The 17,500-nt window shown below is 37.8% G+C and overlaps 4 protein-coding genes across 4 annotated transcripts in view; 3 read left to right on the top strand and 1 right to left on the bottom strand.

The window, feature by feature from the left end:
• Positions 1-1,880, top strand: part of LOC135201488 (actin-like) — a 2,563-nt gene extending 683 nt beyond the window's left edge. Inside the window, exon 2 of the mRNA XM_064230466.1 lies at positions 579-1,880. Within this exon, the coding sequence (XP_064086536.1) occupies positions 611-1,744 (1,134 nt within the window). The 5' untranslated portion in view covers positions 579-610 and the 3' untranslated portion in view covers positions 1,745-1,880. The remainder of the gene's footprint in view (positions 1-578) is intronic.
• Positions 1-17,500, bottom strand: part of LOC135201486 (actin-like) — a 106,415-nt gene that overhangs the window by 41,882 nt on the left and 47,033 nt on the right. The gene's annotated exons all lie outside the window — the stretch shown is intronic.
• On the top strand, positions 5,894-8,992 carry LOC135201485 (actin-like). Its single transcript, XM_064230462.1, has 2 exons — positions 5,894-5,928; positions 7,499-8,992. The coding sequence occupies exon 2, from the start codon at positions 7,531-7,533 to the stop codon at positions 8,662-8,664; it is 1,134 nt and encodes a 377-aa protein (XP_064086532.1). The 5' UTR covers positions 5,894-5,928; positions 7,499-7,530; the 3' UTR covers positions 8,665-8,992.
• On the top strand, positions 12,747-15,535 carry LOC135201475 (actin-like). The gene is made up of 2 exons (XM_064230452.1): positions 12,747-12,803; positions 14,230-15,535. Exon 2 carries the CDS (start codon positions 14,264-14,266, stop codon positions 15,395-15,397), a length of 1,134 nt encoding a protein of 377 aa, XP_064086522.1. The 5' UTR covers positions 12,747-12,803; positions 14,230-14,263; the 3' UTR covers positions 15,398-15,535.

Below are 17,500 nucleotides of genomic sequence, written 5' to 3'. Positions count from 1 at the left end.
GTTTGCAGACTGAATTAACTTCTTTCTGGATGAAGGCAGGATGAATGAAATTTACGGGCCATTCGACGCTGTAGAGGACAAAATGGTGAAATAGTGACACGATATGAAAGATTAATTCCTTGAAAGTAAATCTTTTATTTTACTCACAGCTTTTATTGCTTTCTAACACGTAATCTTCGTACAGAGACTATAGTTCCTATATACAATCCCCTATGACCACTATTTCTCCCCGCTCTCTCATTTGTTTTTCACTTCGAGTAGCATAGATTATTTAGTCAAAAGCACTGAGTATTTGTAATCCTAGTTATAACATAATGCATTGGATTTGAGCATTGTCACCAACGAGCTTTGACTGAATTACTGCTCTGCTCTCAATGCTGCTTAATGAATTTAAAAATTCTTGCTTAACATTCATCGCCATGACTAGAACATATTATAAAGACTATGTTACTTTAATCCTCCGATATCTCTTTTTAGAGGACATAGTAGATGCAGTTTTTCTAGTATTTACACTTAATCACAGGACCTAAATAAATGAGGGGTTAGGAATTATAAATTTTGCAATACTCTCATTCCAGGTGTCCGCTGAGACCTAATCCGGACCTCCACCATGTGTGACGACGATGAATCAGCGACCCTTATCTGCGACAATGGTTCTGGCATGGTTAAAGCTGGCTTTGCCGGTGATGACGCTCCTCGAGCTGTCTTCCCCTCCATCGTTGGCCGCGCCCGTCACCAGGGTGTGATGGTCGGTATGGGTCAGAAGGACGCCTACGTTGGTGATGAAGCTCAGAGCAAGAGAGGTATCCTCACCCTTAAGTACCCCATCGAGCATGGCATCATTACCAACTGGGACGACATGGAAAAGATTTGGTACCACACCTTCTACAATGAGCTCCGTGTTGCACCCGAGGAGTGCCCTACCATGCTCACCGAGGCTCCACTTAATCCAAAGGCTAATCGTGAGAAGATGATCCAGATCATGTTCGAATCCTTCAACATGCCAGCAACTTACATTTGTATCCAGGCCGTCCTTTCTTTGTACGCATCCGGTCGCACTACTGGCCAGGTCTGCGACTCAGGGGACGGCGTTTCTCACATTGTACCTGTATACGAGGGATTTGCTCTTCCCCATGCCATCCTCCGTCTGGACTTGGCTGGACGTGACATCACCAACTATCTTGGCAAGATCATGACAGAGCGCGGTTATTCCTTCACCACAACTGCAGAACGAGAGATCGTCCGTGACGTGAAGGAAAAGCTCTGTTATATCGCTCTGGACTTTGAAGCGGAGATGAACACCGCTGCAGCCTCTTCCACGGTGGACAAGTCCTATGAGCTCCCTGATGGCCAGGTCATCACTATTGGTAACGAGCGCTTCCGTGCACCTGAAACCCTCTTCCAGCCCTCTTTCCTGGGCATGGAGTCTGCTGGTATCCACGAGGTCGTCCATCAGTCAATCATGCGGTGTGACATCGACATCAGAAAGGACCTGTTGGCCAATATCGTCTTATCTGGTGGTAGCACAATGTATGCTGGAATTGCTGACAGGATGCAGAAAGAAATTACCTCCTTAGCTCCTTCTACCATCAAAGTTAAGATAATTGCGCCTCCCGAGCGCAAGTACTCTGTCTGGATTGGCGGTTCTATCCTGGGTTCTTTGTCAACCTTCCAGGCAATGTGGATTGCCAAGGAAGAGTATGAGGAGTCGGGACCTGGCATTGTCCATCGGAAATGCTTTTGATTTGGGGGAAAGTGTAACTTAGATTTTTCACAGAGGTCTTTCTGTAAAATCAGGTAAATGGTCAATGCAGGTATAACAATGTATTCCAATATCATATATGATTAATGTTCTTGTTACTTGTTAGTGAAGAATAAAAACAGTTTCTATTCAGTATCTTTTGAAATATCCTAAACATGCAAGTAGCCTTGTCCATATAAGAAACCATGACAACGAAGTTTTCCCATACGGAAAATTTTAGTAACCTTACGTTGATCCTCTATCTTCTAGGTATTGATAGTAGGTAAAAAAAAACATAGGCCGAAATTTAATGAGATTTTCAGTATTGTACGAAATATGTAGAATATGACAGTGAAAGATCTGGGTAGTGGGGTCTCACATAAAAAAAGACCAAATGTAAAGAACAACAAAAACAAAATTCCCTTGGATAACGTTTCTTCTTTTTGTGAAAATCTCATAAGTAAGTGGATCAAAGATTTTGCTAATTTATAAGTGATCATGTCGCTGCGTTATAAAATACCGATGATCCATGTCTTAAACATTAGTTATTGTGTGTGTGTGTGGTAAAATTTCCAAAGTAAACACAAACATTGTTATGCCAGAAAAATATTTTTTTTACCAATAGTTTCGTTGCTGTTTCGCATGATTCCCCTTTGTCTTGTACTTGTTTCATTGTTTTGCTACTTTTCTTTTCGTCCCCCACTCCCACTCTACAAATCAGCCTACCAGGCACATACACAATAATTATAGTTTAAGACATGCAACTTTTCCGCGTCTTACAATAGATGTCAGATAACGTGTCTCCGTCAGATGCAGTATATTGTGTAAGCGTCATTCTTGGCGGAGTTTCCTTGAACAACAAAAAGAGCACCTGCAGCATCAGGTGTAGGCTGCTCATTTATGCAGTTTTGTACAACTGTTGTTGTTGTTGTGACGTCCTCTGAATCTTTGTCCCTCAAATTAATGTTCAGTATTTGGTATAAATATTGTCGTGAGTGGTGTGACATTATTAGAACTGCCAATTGTCTGTTCGGTGAAATGCTTGTTCAGAAATAGAACAGGAATCCGAGGGACAACATTCTGAGGCTTTCGCTGGTAGAATTGACTCTGGTACGAGAACTACGGGGCTTTGGACTTGGATTTGTAGATTAGTTCTTGTCCATCTCACTTACAAAAACAAAAACAAAAAACAAATAAAAAAAGACTTGCGAGTAAGGCTTTTATCAGAATAGTCTCACAACCATACTGATTGATGCATTTTTTAATATTATATCGCTCGAATCTTCCAATCCAAGTGATTACTTTGGGATGAAAATATCCAAAAGAAAACGGGTGGCATCTCACTTTATCAAGTGATTAATGCCTATCAAGCAACGTAATATGAAAACGTCACAAGAAAGAGGAATTTAGTTTCCATTAATCTCTCTACCTTTTTCAAGATATGATATCCCTCTTTTCCTTCCCTCCTCGTGCCAATCGACCTCCTTCATTATCCCAAGCAAGGTAGCAAGAATGATAATATTAGAACCTTCTGAAGAATCGTTCACTATAAAAAAAGAAAAACGAAAATCTCTATTTAATGTTAAGAAAGAAGGGATGTTCTGAATGTATTTGAGAGACGATGTTCGAGCATAAGAAAGGAATGTTAAGCGTATCAAGATAATTTCACTAATAACTTTAAGCATTAGATATATTCGTAAATAGAGACTTCATAGACGATGATGGAAGAAATAAAACAGGTATTATTGTCCTGGAATTTCACAACATTATTGCCACCTAAGTTTAGATGTTTCGTTTAATAGCAAGGCCAATCCAACAGCCAGCCGAGTACACTATCATCGAGAGAGAGAGAGAGAGAGAGAGAGAGAGAGAGAGAGAAAGTAAACTCTTGAATTGTACGTAGAGGAGAACTAGCTTCCAATACGGGAAAAATACATGTTCATACTGTGAGAGAGAGAGAGAGAGAGAGAGAGAGAGAGAGAGAGAGAGAGAGAGAGAGAGAGAATCCACTCAAAATGGATATTTTGTAATCGCCGTAAGAGAAATTGATCTAATTGACGAAAGTGAAAGTAAGGATAAGCAGCAACAAAAAATTAAAGCTCGATCTTTTAAAGGAGTGATGTTTATGGGTATCACAGAAGTCTGAGAGAGAATTTCAGTTTGACAATGATGGTTGATCTTGAGACGCTAGTTGTCTTAAATCGCTGTATCATACATAAACGTCCTTTTTTTTTTGTGGTGGAAGCTGATTTATTATATTCCTTTTATATTCCATTTATACGTCCTTCCACCATAATTTCTCATATTTGTAAGATTTTTATTTATTTATTTATTTATTTATTTTTTTTTTGTAAGTTCCTTTGCCCAAGCTATCGTCAAGAGTCATTGATCATGGCCATTTTAGAACGGTTATTAGTGAACAATACGTACTAATTATGCCCGGTCTCCTGCGCATAATTCTATTTCCCTTGAACGTTCTTTCTAAATTTACCATATTACTAACAGTTAATAACGGCAACACCATTCATACTACTTTATGTAAACACACATATCGGAATTATGCAAAAGGTTCAGAACTCTAAACAAGTTTATTACTGGCTGGTGAATGGTAAGTTGTAATTTGTCACGTATGGCAGCTCCTCGTTGGACGAGTGGTTTTGGCACTCGGTTACCAATCCGGTGGTCCGAAGTTCGATCCTCGGCTCGCCCAACGCGGAACCAGAGGAATTTATTTCTGGTGATAGAAGCTGCAGGTCCCGTTGCTAGGTGACCTATCGGTTCCTAGCCACTTAAAAATATCTAATCCTTCGGGCCAGGCCTAGGAGAGCTGTTAATCAGCTCAGTGGTCTGGTTAAACTAAGATATAGTTAACTTTTTGTCACATATGGCAAAGATCGACATCCTGGTGCGTAAATGTGATAGGATTGAATTTATTCTATGAAATTAACGGAACTGTAATAAAAAGTTTACTTTTTGAAACTCATTATTTCCCCCTAATTTTCATTTGTCTGTATATAATGAGAAGTCTGTTATTGCGTTTATATGAAACATATGTATATCATTTACATTCGTACACATATGTAACTCCGTTCGGAGTAAAAGTGCGTTTCCTACATAATCTATAGGTTCTTAAGTTTTCCAAAACAACGAATTAGGTGAAAAGTTAACCTCTTCTGGGAGGACCCCTTTAGTTTTAGATGAAAAAAAAAGCTGTATGAGTGATATAAATAAAATATTTATTACAATATAAATTAATATATATATATATATATATGATATATTATATATATAATATATATATATAATTAGGTGAAAAGTTAACCTCTTCTGGAGCGACCCTTTAGATGGAAAAAGCTGTATGAGTGATATAAATTTATATATATATATATATAATATATATATATATATATATAATATATATATAATAAGCATATTTATTTATATATCATATGCATATATATATATATATATATATATATATATATATATATATATATATAGAGCTGGCCTTTGCGAAATGTAAATTTTGTTTTTAAGTTGTGCGCAACAGCAGTAGTGATTGTTATTGTTATTGCTTTTTCGTTGCCAGGAACAATGTTAATTGCAGTTGTTATCCTTCCTGTTGCTGTTATCTAACATCACTTGTAGTAATCTCTTGTTGCTGTTATCTAACATCACTTTTAATCTCTTGTTGTTATCTAACATCGCTTGTAATCTCTTGTTGCTGTTATCTAGCATCACTTGTAATTTCTTGTTGCTGTTATCTAACATCACTTGTAATCTCTTGTTGCTCTTATTTTGAGAGGGTAGGAACAAGATATCACAACATTCTACACATAAAACGAATCTTCTTGCATCCCTGTGACTCATACAAAGAGCCCAGGTAATAATGTGTCCATGGTCCGTTCAACCCCCGAAATGAAGCGAAAAGCGACAGTGTGAAGTAGATCGCGACAACAAAACAATCAACGAATCCCATAAAAGCTACGGCAGTCTTTTCAGCGCTGGCTAACTGACAAGAGTATTGTCGGCATAAATCTTCGAAGAGTTATCCGATCTTCGTCTCTACCTTAGTGGCACTTCACCTGCTTCGCTCGGTATGGCCCAGGTAAGTCGTATAAAAAGGCAGGTTTCGTATGGACACGATTAGTCCTCCATTGACTCACTCGACGGTCACACCCACCAAGGTAAGTTCCAGGTGTTCCGTTGGTGTTCTGTCATTCTTTTGGTCGTCTAAACTGCGTCCCGACTATCCAGTGCTTCCATTTTATTCCTTGGTGTTTATTATTTAGGACGTAGAGATATTTTTTTATTTATCGTTGACTTGCTAAGCATCGAAGTTATATCTGAGGTATGATTGCTTTATTGCAGTGCTTTCTTAATATATTGCTAAGAAAGAATTATTTATAGATCAATTTTCGATTCTAATTCTTAATAGAGCAGTTCATGGTTTATGTAACTTTGAAAAATACTCAAGAATGAAATTTGTTTATCTAAAGAAATAAAAATCTTTGGTCACTAATGCTGAAATTCACAGAACTGTTCTTGTTGCTGTTTCGTAGGTTTCAATTTCACTTACTAGATGCTGTAGGAGTAAGACCCCTTGCTGGTAGAAAGAGAGCATGTGACTCAAGTAGTAAAAGGGGCAAGATATCCAAGAACAATAGGAATCAGGTAGGCAAGTGTCCACAACATTGACTGTATACTAAGTGCGCGAAAAGGAGGCTTGCTTGTTTTTAAGCTGTTCAAGGAGTCTTGTGCGTTAAAGGGAATGTTTGTGGGAGGCACGATTAACCCCTAATTTTACAGAGGCGATTCAGAACTTCTTTTAAAGCATCAGGTTCATGAAAGGTGGAGAGTCCAAAGAAAACCACCTTGAATTTATAATCATTCTTGAAATGAAAAACGTTCTAATCATCTGGAAGATCAGCATTTATGCAGTTAAATTTCGCCAGGTTTATCATTGTCTTTCTAATGCTATTAACAGTTACCTATTATTGCTTTAAAACCAAATGTCTGTGGTCCATAATCTCTTTACTCCCACTTTTTAACGAGAAACTTCAAAAATTGTTGGGAAAAAATGAGTGTTCTTTTGCATCAGTGACACTGAATAGATCTCCTACCTTAGCTCAAGACAAAGTGGACCTACACTAAACCACTTCCCGATGAAGATAAATTAGTTATCGAAAGTAAAACTTAATTCTAAAGTGACAGAACTAGTAGTAGTCGTCTATACTCAAAAATGTCCCTAGATAAATTCAAAATTATTATTTGAAAAAATGAATATAGCTTAACAAGCTACACTATTAAAAGTTATCCATTTCTAAATAATCTCTTATATTTGAGTGTCCTGAAGTTTTTCAACAAATCAGATTTTTAGACACAGTAACTTGCAATTTTTTTATTCCGGTTTGTTACTTCCAGCATATTATGAATTGGTTTTACATGAAATTACATGTATGATATACTGTGTAGGCATTTTTAGTAGTATGTCTAACAGCATCATTTTATTACCATGCATAAGCGAATAAAATTTAGAGTTAGAGAGTTCATGATAATGTTACGTTATAATTACGAATGTTACTTTCTTGGTTGGTAAGGAAAGGTTTATATCTAATCTTTAACTTTTTTGTAATACCTATAATACGGAATAGCGCACTTCCTCTCCCCCATTGTAGATTACATTTTATTTTAAATGATGTATGGTAGTGAATATTACTGATGTCTATATTTCAGCTTTTTCTTTTATTTCTACAGGTCCCCCTATTCCATACATCTAAGCCTTCATCATGTGCGACGACGAAGAAGCCGCAACTCTCATTTGCGACAATGGGTCGGGAATGGTGAAGGCTGGCTTTGCCGGTGATGACGCCCCTCGATGCGTCTTCCCTTCCATCGTAGGTCGTCCCCGTCACCAGGGTGTGATGGTCGGTATGGGTCAGAAGGACGCCTATGTCGGCGATGAGGCCCAGAGCAAGAGAGGTATCCTCACCCTCAAGTACCCCATCGAGCATGGTATCATCACCAACTGGGACGATATGGAGAAGGTCTGGAACCACACCTTCTACAATGAGCTTCGCATTGCTCCTGAAGAATCACCAACTATGCTCACTGAAGCTCCCCTTAACCCTAAGGCCAACAGGGAGAAGATGACTCAGATCATGTTCGAAACCTTCAACATGCCCGCCATGTACGTCTGCATCCAAGCCGTCCTCTCCCTCTACGCCTCTGGCCGTACCACTGGTGAAGTCTGCGATTCTGGTGATGGAGTCTCCCATATTGTTCCCGTTTACGAAGGTTTCTCGCTCCCTCATGCTATTCTGCGTTTGGATTTAGCTGGGCGAGATATAACCAACTATCTCGGTAAAATCATGACTGAGCGTGGCTATTCTTTCACTACTACTGCTGAGCGCGAGATTGTTCGAGATATTAAAGAAAAGCTGGCATACATAGCACTGGATTTCGAGGCAGAGATGAATACTGCCGCCGCTTCGTCAACTGTAGATAAATCGTACGAACTTCCAGATGGCCAGGTCATCACTATCGGCAATGAGCGTTTCCGTGGCCCGGAGACACTCTTCCAGCCTTCCTTCCTGGGTATGGAATCTGCTGGTATCCACGAGACTGTCCATCAGTCTATAATGAAGTGTGACATCGACATCAGGAAGGACTTGTTGGCGAATATCGTCTTATCTGGTGGTACGACCATGTACGCTGGTATTGCTGACAGGATGCAGAAGGAAATCACTGCTCTTGCTCCCTCCACAATTAAAGTCAAAATCATCGCGCCTCCTGAGAGGAAGTACTCCGTCTGGATCGGTGGTTCTATCCTTGGTTCCCTCTCAACTTTCCAGGCTATGTGGATTTCCAAAGACGAGTATGAAGAATCTGGTCCCGGCATCGTGCACCGGAAATGTTTCTAGGATACTCTTTTATTTGATGGGTTAGAAGTGACCTTCAGTGTTGAACTTGGTTTCTGTAATGTTAGTCACAAAAAAAGGAGAAAATAAATGGATTTTTTAACTTTGTCACTATTTTCGACCTACAGTTAGTAATGTCTTAAAAGAAGAAAATCATTACGAAGTTTGAAGTGTATTAGGGTTTCAGTGATGTATATTTGTCTCTTTTGTAAATCTAATAATAAAGTGTTCAATTATCTAAACGAAACTTTAAATTTAGATTAATTTACATGTATTCCGTCTGATTCATAGTATCATTTACACGGGCAAAACAGAATAAAGATATCTAATATATTTGTTTTTCTTCCATATTGATTTTCCATTAGTATCGTAATAGTGGTAGCTTTAACAAGATTAATAGTTATATTTTATATTCTTAAAGTGTTTATGATGCACAGCTGAGCTTAATTAGTATCAAATGAATATTTTTCTCATCAGTATTGTGATATGTATGCTATACAGGCATGAATCATGCGTGAAAGATTAAGTCGATTAGAGAATAAAGCTTTAAGAATAAGTTCAGGCAGATGGCAGGACATAGAGATGGCACCTTATGTGAAATTACTGAAAGTTCATGTAATCTAAATTAGATAATGAGAGGGAAATGGAGATGGTTTGTACATGTCCTTCGCACAATCCTGGGTAAAATAATAAGTGAAATTGGCAGCTGGGCTCCTTTTGAAACTAGAAGAGCTAAATGACTTAGACCTATATGATTGAGAACTCTGGATAAACGCTCCAAGAAGAGGTCCATTGGAGGACGAAACTGTTGGGCATTTTCTGAGATATACCTTTTTTCATTTTCCTGTGGAATACAACTGAATTACTATATCTTCTTGCCTAAGAAGATTACCAGTACTATATATATATATATATATATATATATATATATATATGTGTATATATATTATATATATATATATATATATATATATATATATATGCTTAAACATCACAGTAGATCCCAGAATAAACATGATAAAGCCCTTGGTACTGACCTTCTGTCTGCCATTTTCCTGTGGTGTTCTCATATATATTCGTGTGTGTGTATATATATATATATATATATATATATATATATATATATATATATATATATATTTGTGTGTGTGAGCTTTTATGCGTACGTATGAATGTATATGTGTTTACATCCTACTGTAGGATCAATTTGTCTCTTTATGGTCAAAATTATCAAGTTTTTATTCTGCTAATTTTCGTATTTTCAAAAGACAGTACTTTGAAGTGGTGTAATTTTTCCATGGCATTTTCTGAACGGCCTCTCATAATAATACTTATGAATTCGTCAGAGCAAATAAGTGTACATGAAAAGTGCTTCCTGCTTCTGTCTTAGAACACTGGGGACAAACATAATTAGGCTTTAAGAACGGGATTTAAGTTTAACCATTTTTTCCAGTCTGACCAGATTGTTATTCAAGAGCAGTCGTAACCGATACAAAGTAATAATGGATTTTTTTAACATCGTTTTCGTACACTCATGAGTTTCCAACTGATGCTACGCTTTTTTTATACCCTGAGTTCCATAAATTTCAAACTCAGGGCTTCATGGTGAGAGAGAGAGAGAGAGAGAGAGAGAGAGAGAGAGAGAGAGAGAGAGAGAGAGAGAGAGAGAGAGTTGTAAACAGAAAATGGGTAAAATATTTATTTGACATCAATAGCGGTTTCATAAACGATCTGAAAAATTCTGAAGTTGTCAGATATCTTGGGCAGGAGACTCCAAGAACATTTCACTTATTTCAGGCCTTTTTTAGAAACATTCATTTTACAAGGTTTCGAACAAATGGTTATTTGGTTTTGTATTAAGCTGGCATTACACAAGCGCGGTGTCTTCTCGGCTCGATCCCTAGTCGCTGTTTTTATAAGCCCCCTCCAGCTGTTTCTATATTAAACGGCTCATTTCGTAATGGTTTTTAGCAAATTATTAACAAACGGATGCCGTTTCTGGCTCCAAACTTTTTTTTTTTTTTTTTTTTTTGTAAGATTTTAGTTGGTATATACGTAAAGGGGGCAAGGTGCAAACTTTTTAACTCATAAAAATAATAGTAATCTTGATTAAGGGTTCAGTTATAATGACCAGATTTACTGAACTATTCTTGAGAGTAATGTAAACATCGATAAAAACTAAGGTCAATGGAGTGATCGATGTAGACTGGCGACATAACAACTTCGGTTCATGGACGTCGAGAAACTCTAAGAGGTGTTTAGGAAAGATACAGGAAAATCCAACGTTATGGAATTTTATAAGTACAATCAATGGATTATATAATCGAACTTAAATAACTGCAATATTAACAGACCTTGCGAATGATAATAATGATACTGTCTGTGATAAAGTTGTTAATGATGATAGCAGAGGCAGCAGTATTAGTGGCATTAGTAACATGATAGCTGTAGGAATAATATGCATTGGATGAAATAATGCACATATATAGAAGATGGTATCTATTCATATCCTCCGAGAAGAAATATTAAAGATTCAAATTGTTCTTATAGTACAAAATGTAATTCTGTATAACATTTTGTATGTTCCAATGATTCGTTTGTCTCTGAACAGATTGTACATTTTACCAAGTGATGCGTGATTATCTAGAAGTAGTTTAACTTTAAAACACTTTGCCATCTGCCATAGCGGGGAGATGCAAGGAAAGGTATTGATAACCATCCGACCAGTTGGAAGTTATTCGTTGTATTTATTTATAGCGTCAATCATGCAATAGCTTAACAAGATTAAACTTCAAAAATAGATACAATTTTATACCTTAGATCTATTTAGAAATTTTTTTAACCATGCACTTATGGACAAAAACGTTACCCTGAATCTTGATATTTTCTAATGAGGCATCACATAAATTGTCATCTTGATTTCAAGGAAAAACTTAACCTCAAAGCTAACTGCGTCATAATCTAAACTGACAAGGGGGAAAAGGGAGCTGAAGGCCATCAGATGCTTCGAATTCTCCCCCCACGGAGACTTGAAAAGGAGGCAGACTCCTCTTGGCAGGAAAAAAGATTGGGAGTCGAGGGAAGAAAAGCCCCGTGACGGAGTTCCACACCTTTTGGCGGATCGCGAAACTCTCGGGAAAGAAAGGTGGCACGAAAAACGGTAACCTCGTCTTTGGCAGCGGCGTCGATCGATGCTTTATCAGAAAAGGCAGGTGTTTATCTATCTCATCTCCTTCGAAAAAAAGAAGAGACGCTTAACGTAATCTAGGTTACGTCCAGTGTCTTGAAAGAGTTTGTTGTAATGTGGATATGATGATGATTGTCAAAATTAAGTTGTCTAATGAAAATGTCACTGTGAGATTGACATTATGGAGAGATTTCATGTGGTGAAATAATTTTGCTCTCCAAAGCAGGTCCTTTAAGCTTTTCCTGTCAGTTATGAATAGCCTACTTATGGGTTTCCAATGGCTCTGTTCAGTTGTCTGCTTAAACTTCTTTAATAGAATATCAATGGCTCAGTGATTACTAATTATTGGTTTAAAGTATTTATTGAGTATAAACAGCGGTAATCTTTCACCATTTGTTTGTCTTTACCTAATCAAGCTAAAAATAAGCTTTTCATTTAATCGATATTACAAGAATAAAATACCACATTTATAGCTGATAATATATTTTTAAAACAGTGTTGATTGATTGAGTCTCAAAACAGTGAGTATTCTATGATGAATAAAGGAAAGCCATTCATCGCGAATATTTTTCTTTTGTCTCCGTAAATAATTTTTCTGTGAAACTTTTTTATTTATTTATTTATTTTTTATTTATTTATTTATTTATTTATTTATTTATTTGTCTTTCAATCACGTATCTCGCAGATTTTCGTCAGTACTTGAAACTTTTTTTGGTCTATTTTTCTTCTATTTTGAAGTGGGGAATGACTCGTAATTCGGGCCGTAAAAGTGCATCTTTAATCCCGTCGACTGTCAGGTCACATGTATAAATCTCTTGAGAGACATCCGATATCACTGTCCGCTTCCAATACACCTGTTGCATAGGTGCGGCACAGGTAACGTATAAAAGCCAGGTAAGTGAAGGGGGAGAATTAGTCTGCCCTAAGGCTCACTCAAGTTGTGCCACTACTTAAGGTGAGCTGTTGTCTATCGTTTGTGCTTGTGTTTGTTCATTTTTATTTGAACGTCAGAAGCCAGTGTTAGCGGTGTGTACGATGCAGAACGTATAAAAAAAGAACTGTCTCAAATCTAAGTCAAGCCATATTGCGTATGTTGCAGTTCTTGGGAAGTGATCTCTCACATAAAATTCAATGCGAGAAAGCCACGCCTGTATTTGTTTTCTAGATTCGCCTTTCGATTCAGTTCGAATGTTTTCTTTTAAAGGGCTAAGCTGCGTTAAAGTTTTCTGCGAAAGTAGCATATGACTTTTGCGTTTAAATATGTTAATTTCAAATCCATCTATGTCACGTTATCGTTCTTGCAGTGTTTCGTGATATATACTAGCTTTTAGTCGTATTGTTATTAAAAACAATAGTTAATGTCTATTAGATGCGCATACAATGTACCATGTTCGTCACGCTATATGATATTATTTTTTTTATTCTTATTTGATTTTATTTCACTTGGCGAAAAAATCTTGTAATGTTGCATTATCTATTATCTGGAGCGACGGGATTTGAGTCTCTATTTGCCACACTGTACACTGGGCTATTTCCTTTAGAGATATAAATATCCTTTATTCCTTTGTACGATGCTCTATCGTTTCTCTGGCCTAAGGATCAGCACAATAAGTTAGTAGCTTATCTCTCTCTGATTTGCTTGAATACATTCAGAATACCTTGACGCTACCCAGACAGTTGTGTTCAACTCACCAGTCCCCTACACTGAGCACATTTTCCGTAAAGTAAAAAGACATTCATAGGATATCATATATAAGTTGAATCTAAATAAACTTAAAAGCCAAAACTTCACCAAATGGATACCAGCAATTTTAAACGAGTTAAAAGTTCGTGAACTAAGGTCAATGACCAATATATTATCAACAAACAAATGGCACACATGCAGTCTTTTAACTTGGTATTACTGTATCGGTTGAATACAGAAGTATATAAATATGATTTTCTATATTTGAGTGCACGCGTTTACATTTCAGTAACAACAGAAAATGGAAATGAGTCAAAGTTTAATTGTCATTGGTAAAATCACTAGAGCAAAATTGGAAAATATTGACGACGTATTAGTTTAACATGCGGCAGCAAGGAAACCCTGAATCTGAAATTCTATTTTCTCTTTAACATGTGGCTAACTCGTTCTGCTTTATTTTTTCCCTCTCACATTTAGAGAGAATTAATAACGAGAAAAGATTTTGTTATCATACTGTTAATCAGAAACCGCTATGCAAACAGTCAAATTATAAGTCGTTGTTACTTATATGATAACAGTTGATTGATTTGTATATCACACGGCTCATCACGACTTTTTTTTTTTACTTTAGTGAGAAACTATGTTGTTAAGCAGTATAAGATCTGTTTTACCCTCAGATGTATCAAAATCGTTTCAGGTTATCCTGCTGACTCCATACCTAAATCGCAGTCATGTGTGACGACGAAGATGCGGCGACTCTTATTTGCGACAATGGCTCCGGCATGGTCAAGGCCGGCTTCGCTGGCGACGACGCCCCTCGATGCGTCTTCCCCTCCATCGTCGGTCGCGCCCGTCACCAGGGTGTGATGGTCGGTATGGGTCAGAAGGACGCCTACGTAGGCGACGAGGCCCAGAGCAAGAGAGGTATCCTCACCCTCAAGTACCCCATCGAGCACGGCATCATCACCAACTGGGATGACATGGAGAAGATCTGGAATCATACTTTCTTCAATGAACTCCGCGTTGCCCCAGAAGAATGCCCTGTTATGCTTACTGAGGCCCCTCTTAACCCCAAAGCCAACCGCGAGAAAATGGTCCAGATTATGGTCGAATCCTTCAACGTTCCATCGACTTACATCTGCATTCAGGCTGTTTTGTCTCTATACGCTTCCGGTCGTACTACCGGACAGGTCTGTGATTCTGGCGATGGCGTCTCCCACATAGTACCCGTTTATGAAGGCTTCGCGCTTCCACACGCTATCCTTCGTCTGGACTTGGCTGGTCGTGATATCACCAACTACCTTGGCAAGATCATGACTGAGCGTGGCTACTCCTTCACCACCACAGCTGAGCGTGAGATCGTCCGTGACATCAAGGAGAAGCTCTGCTACATCGCCTTGGACTATGAAGCGGAGATGAATACCGCTGCAGCCTCTTCCACTGTGGACAAGTCTTATGAACTTCCTGACGGTCAGGTCATCACTATTGGCAACGAACGATTCCGTGCTCCCGAGACCCTGTTCCAACCTTCCTTCCTGGGTATGGAGTCTGCTGGTGTCCACGAGGTCGTCCACCAGTCTATCATGAGGTGCGACATTGACATCAGGAAGGACCTTTTGGCCAACATCGTCATGTCAGGTGGCAGCACAATGTACGCTGGTATTGCCGACAGGATGCAGAAAGAAATTACTGGTCTCGCTCCTTCAACTATCAAAGTAAAGATCATCGCTCCCCCTGAGAGGAAGTACTCCGTCTGGATCGGTGGTTCCATCCTTGGTTCTCTGTCCACCTTCCAGGCCATGTGGATCACCAAGGAGGAATATGATGAGTCTGGACCTGGTATTGTCCACCGCAAGTGCTTTTAATTTACTTTTATTTACAGTGTTGCAGTGCTGGCTATCATTACTTCTGTGAAATGTCTTTTGTACTATATTTGTTATAACTGTTACTCAGTTAATGAGGATTTGTAACAAAGATTAGTAAAAATTCCATGAAATGTATAATTTCTATTTGCAATTCCAATGGTATTCATAATCATTAGATATGTAAGACGTAAGGTTGAGGCTCTAATACGGATAATAGCTCATGACATATCGTGCACACTAAAAGACATGAGTTTTTATATTGCAAATAACATGATTTGCAATATGAAAATTCATTTCCTGGTTAAATATTTTAAATGGATAATGCCATTGCATTATTAGAAATGATTTTTTAAAGAATAGATGAACAATAGTAATTAAATTGTTCCTGAATCTGGAAAGATTATCGTTGCCTGCTAAGATGCCTGGTAAAAGAATTGTAGTCGTCATATGAACCTTCTGATAATCACCAAAAACCATTTTCACTATCTATAGAGGGTTGTTGCTGATGTTTGAGAGAGAGATATGTGCAGCAAGTTTAAATGTATATGATACCACGCGGTTCAATATTTATGCTTTTGCATTTATAACTCTCCTTATCCTTAAGTGTCTTGTTTTTTCATCAAGCTTCCCATCTTAAATTATTCGGCAAAGTCACAAAAGCATTTTCAGTTGAAAGACTTATGTTCGATCTCGATGTGAGTCAGAAATCTATTTCTGTTACACACATGATAGTGTGTTGATCATTTCTGATCTATTGGGTCACTGCTGAATATGGAATTTGGGTAAAACACGCAGGTATGTGAGGCACGTGGCCTTATGTAGTACAGTGGTTCTTAGGTTCCCACTTTTTTTATGACCTGTGCAGTTCAGTTGGCAGCTCCCTTGCCTTCCTTTCAATAGACAAATCTGGGTTCGATCCCGATATGAGTCAGAAATCCATATATATATATATATATATATATATATATATATATATATATATATATATATATATATATATATATATATATATATATATATATATATTTATACACGCATGCATACAGATATGTATGTATAAAGTATCTTGAGGTAATATATTCTTCAGTAGTGCTAAACACAAGTTAGGTCAGTGATGTCCCACAATAACACAATTTGATTGTTTTCTTCAAATTTTGGCTGGTGAAAAACAGTTGGGAAAATACGCAACTTTGATCAAACAAAGAAACGACCCGTTTCTGTGCAAAAGCTTGGGCGAGTAGTGTTCTCTTTTATCGGTAAGAAAATTGGTCTCAAATTAGTGTACTCACTCTTACTGACGCGTTTTCGAGTCGTTAATTCATTATCCTATTTCTCTGAGCATTCCCATGCTCTACATTTAGTGGACTTCAGTCAGCTTTCTTGCGAGAGAAGCACTGCACTTAATGCATTACTCTTCCTAGAATATCCACCCGCAATATTGAAGTGTTTGCTTATTTATGATGGAGAAATTCTAAAAACTATCATCTTTCTATTCGAGACCAGTGATGTTTTATGGTAAGTTGACTAGGTTTTTAAATACTGTTGTGAAAGTTAAAGTGATAACAAAACTACGTTTTTCAAAGACTTTATAATCTGTAATTAATTTATGCTTTTGTATGCGTGTTTGCATATCCGCCGATGCCAGTGTACATCACATAGTGCCTCAGTTGCGTGATCGGTATGGTCTTGGCCTGCTACCTCGCTGGCCGCGAGTTCGATTTCACTGAGCGGTTAGAGTTGTGTATTTCTGGTGAAAGTTCACTTTCGATGTGGTTCGGAAGTCACGTAAAACCGTTAGTCCCATTGCTGAATAACCACTGGTTCCATGCAACGTAAAAATACATACAAACAAACAAACAAACAAAACAATGTACATCATATAGAAGGGGAATGTTTTATTGAAGATAGGGATTTGGATGCTGGAGGACCCAGCTTATTTCGGAACTACACTTTCAGGAGAGCTCACGAGTGTTCTAAAGCCATGTAATGCATTCCGAGAAGGATGTTGTTCATTAGAGATTAGAGAAAATATATTTTGCGGATTTTTCTTTAAATGTTCTGCCAAATGCTGGACCTCATGACTGTTCAGGGTCTCCTGATGTC

This window comes from Macrobrachium nipponense, chromosome 28 (assembly GCF_015104395.2).
Source record: "Macrobrachium nipponense isolate FS-2020 chromosome 28, ASM1510439v2, whole genome shotgun sequence".
Taxonomy (NCBI): Eukaryota; Metazoa; Arthropoda; class Malacostraca; order Decapoda; family Palaemonidae; genus Macrobrachium; species Macrobrachium nipponense.
Note: the sequence above shows the minus strand (reverse complement) of the source record. Positions and strands in the feature narration are given on the sequence as shown.

Excerpts from the sequence above, each read along its gene's own strand:
- LOC135201485 (XM_064230462.1), top strand. The coding sequence starts at position 7,531 with ATGTGCGACGACGAAGAAGCCGCAACTCTCATTTGCGACAATGGGTCG.
- LOC135201475 (XM_064230452.1), top strand. The coding sequence starts at position 14,264 with ATGTGTGACGACGAAGATGCGGCGACTCTTATTTGCGACAATGGCTCC.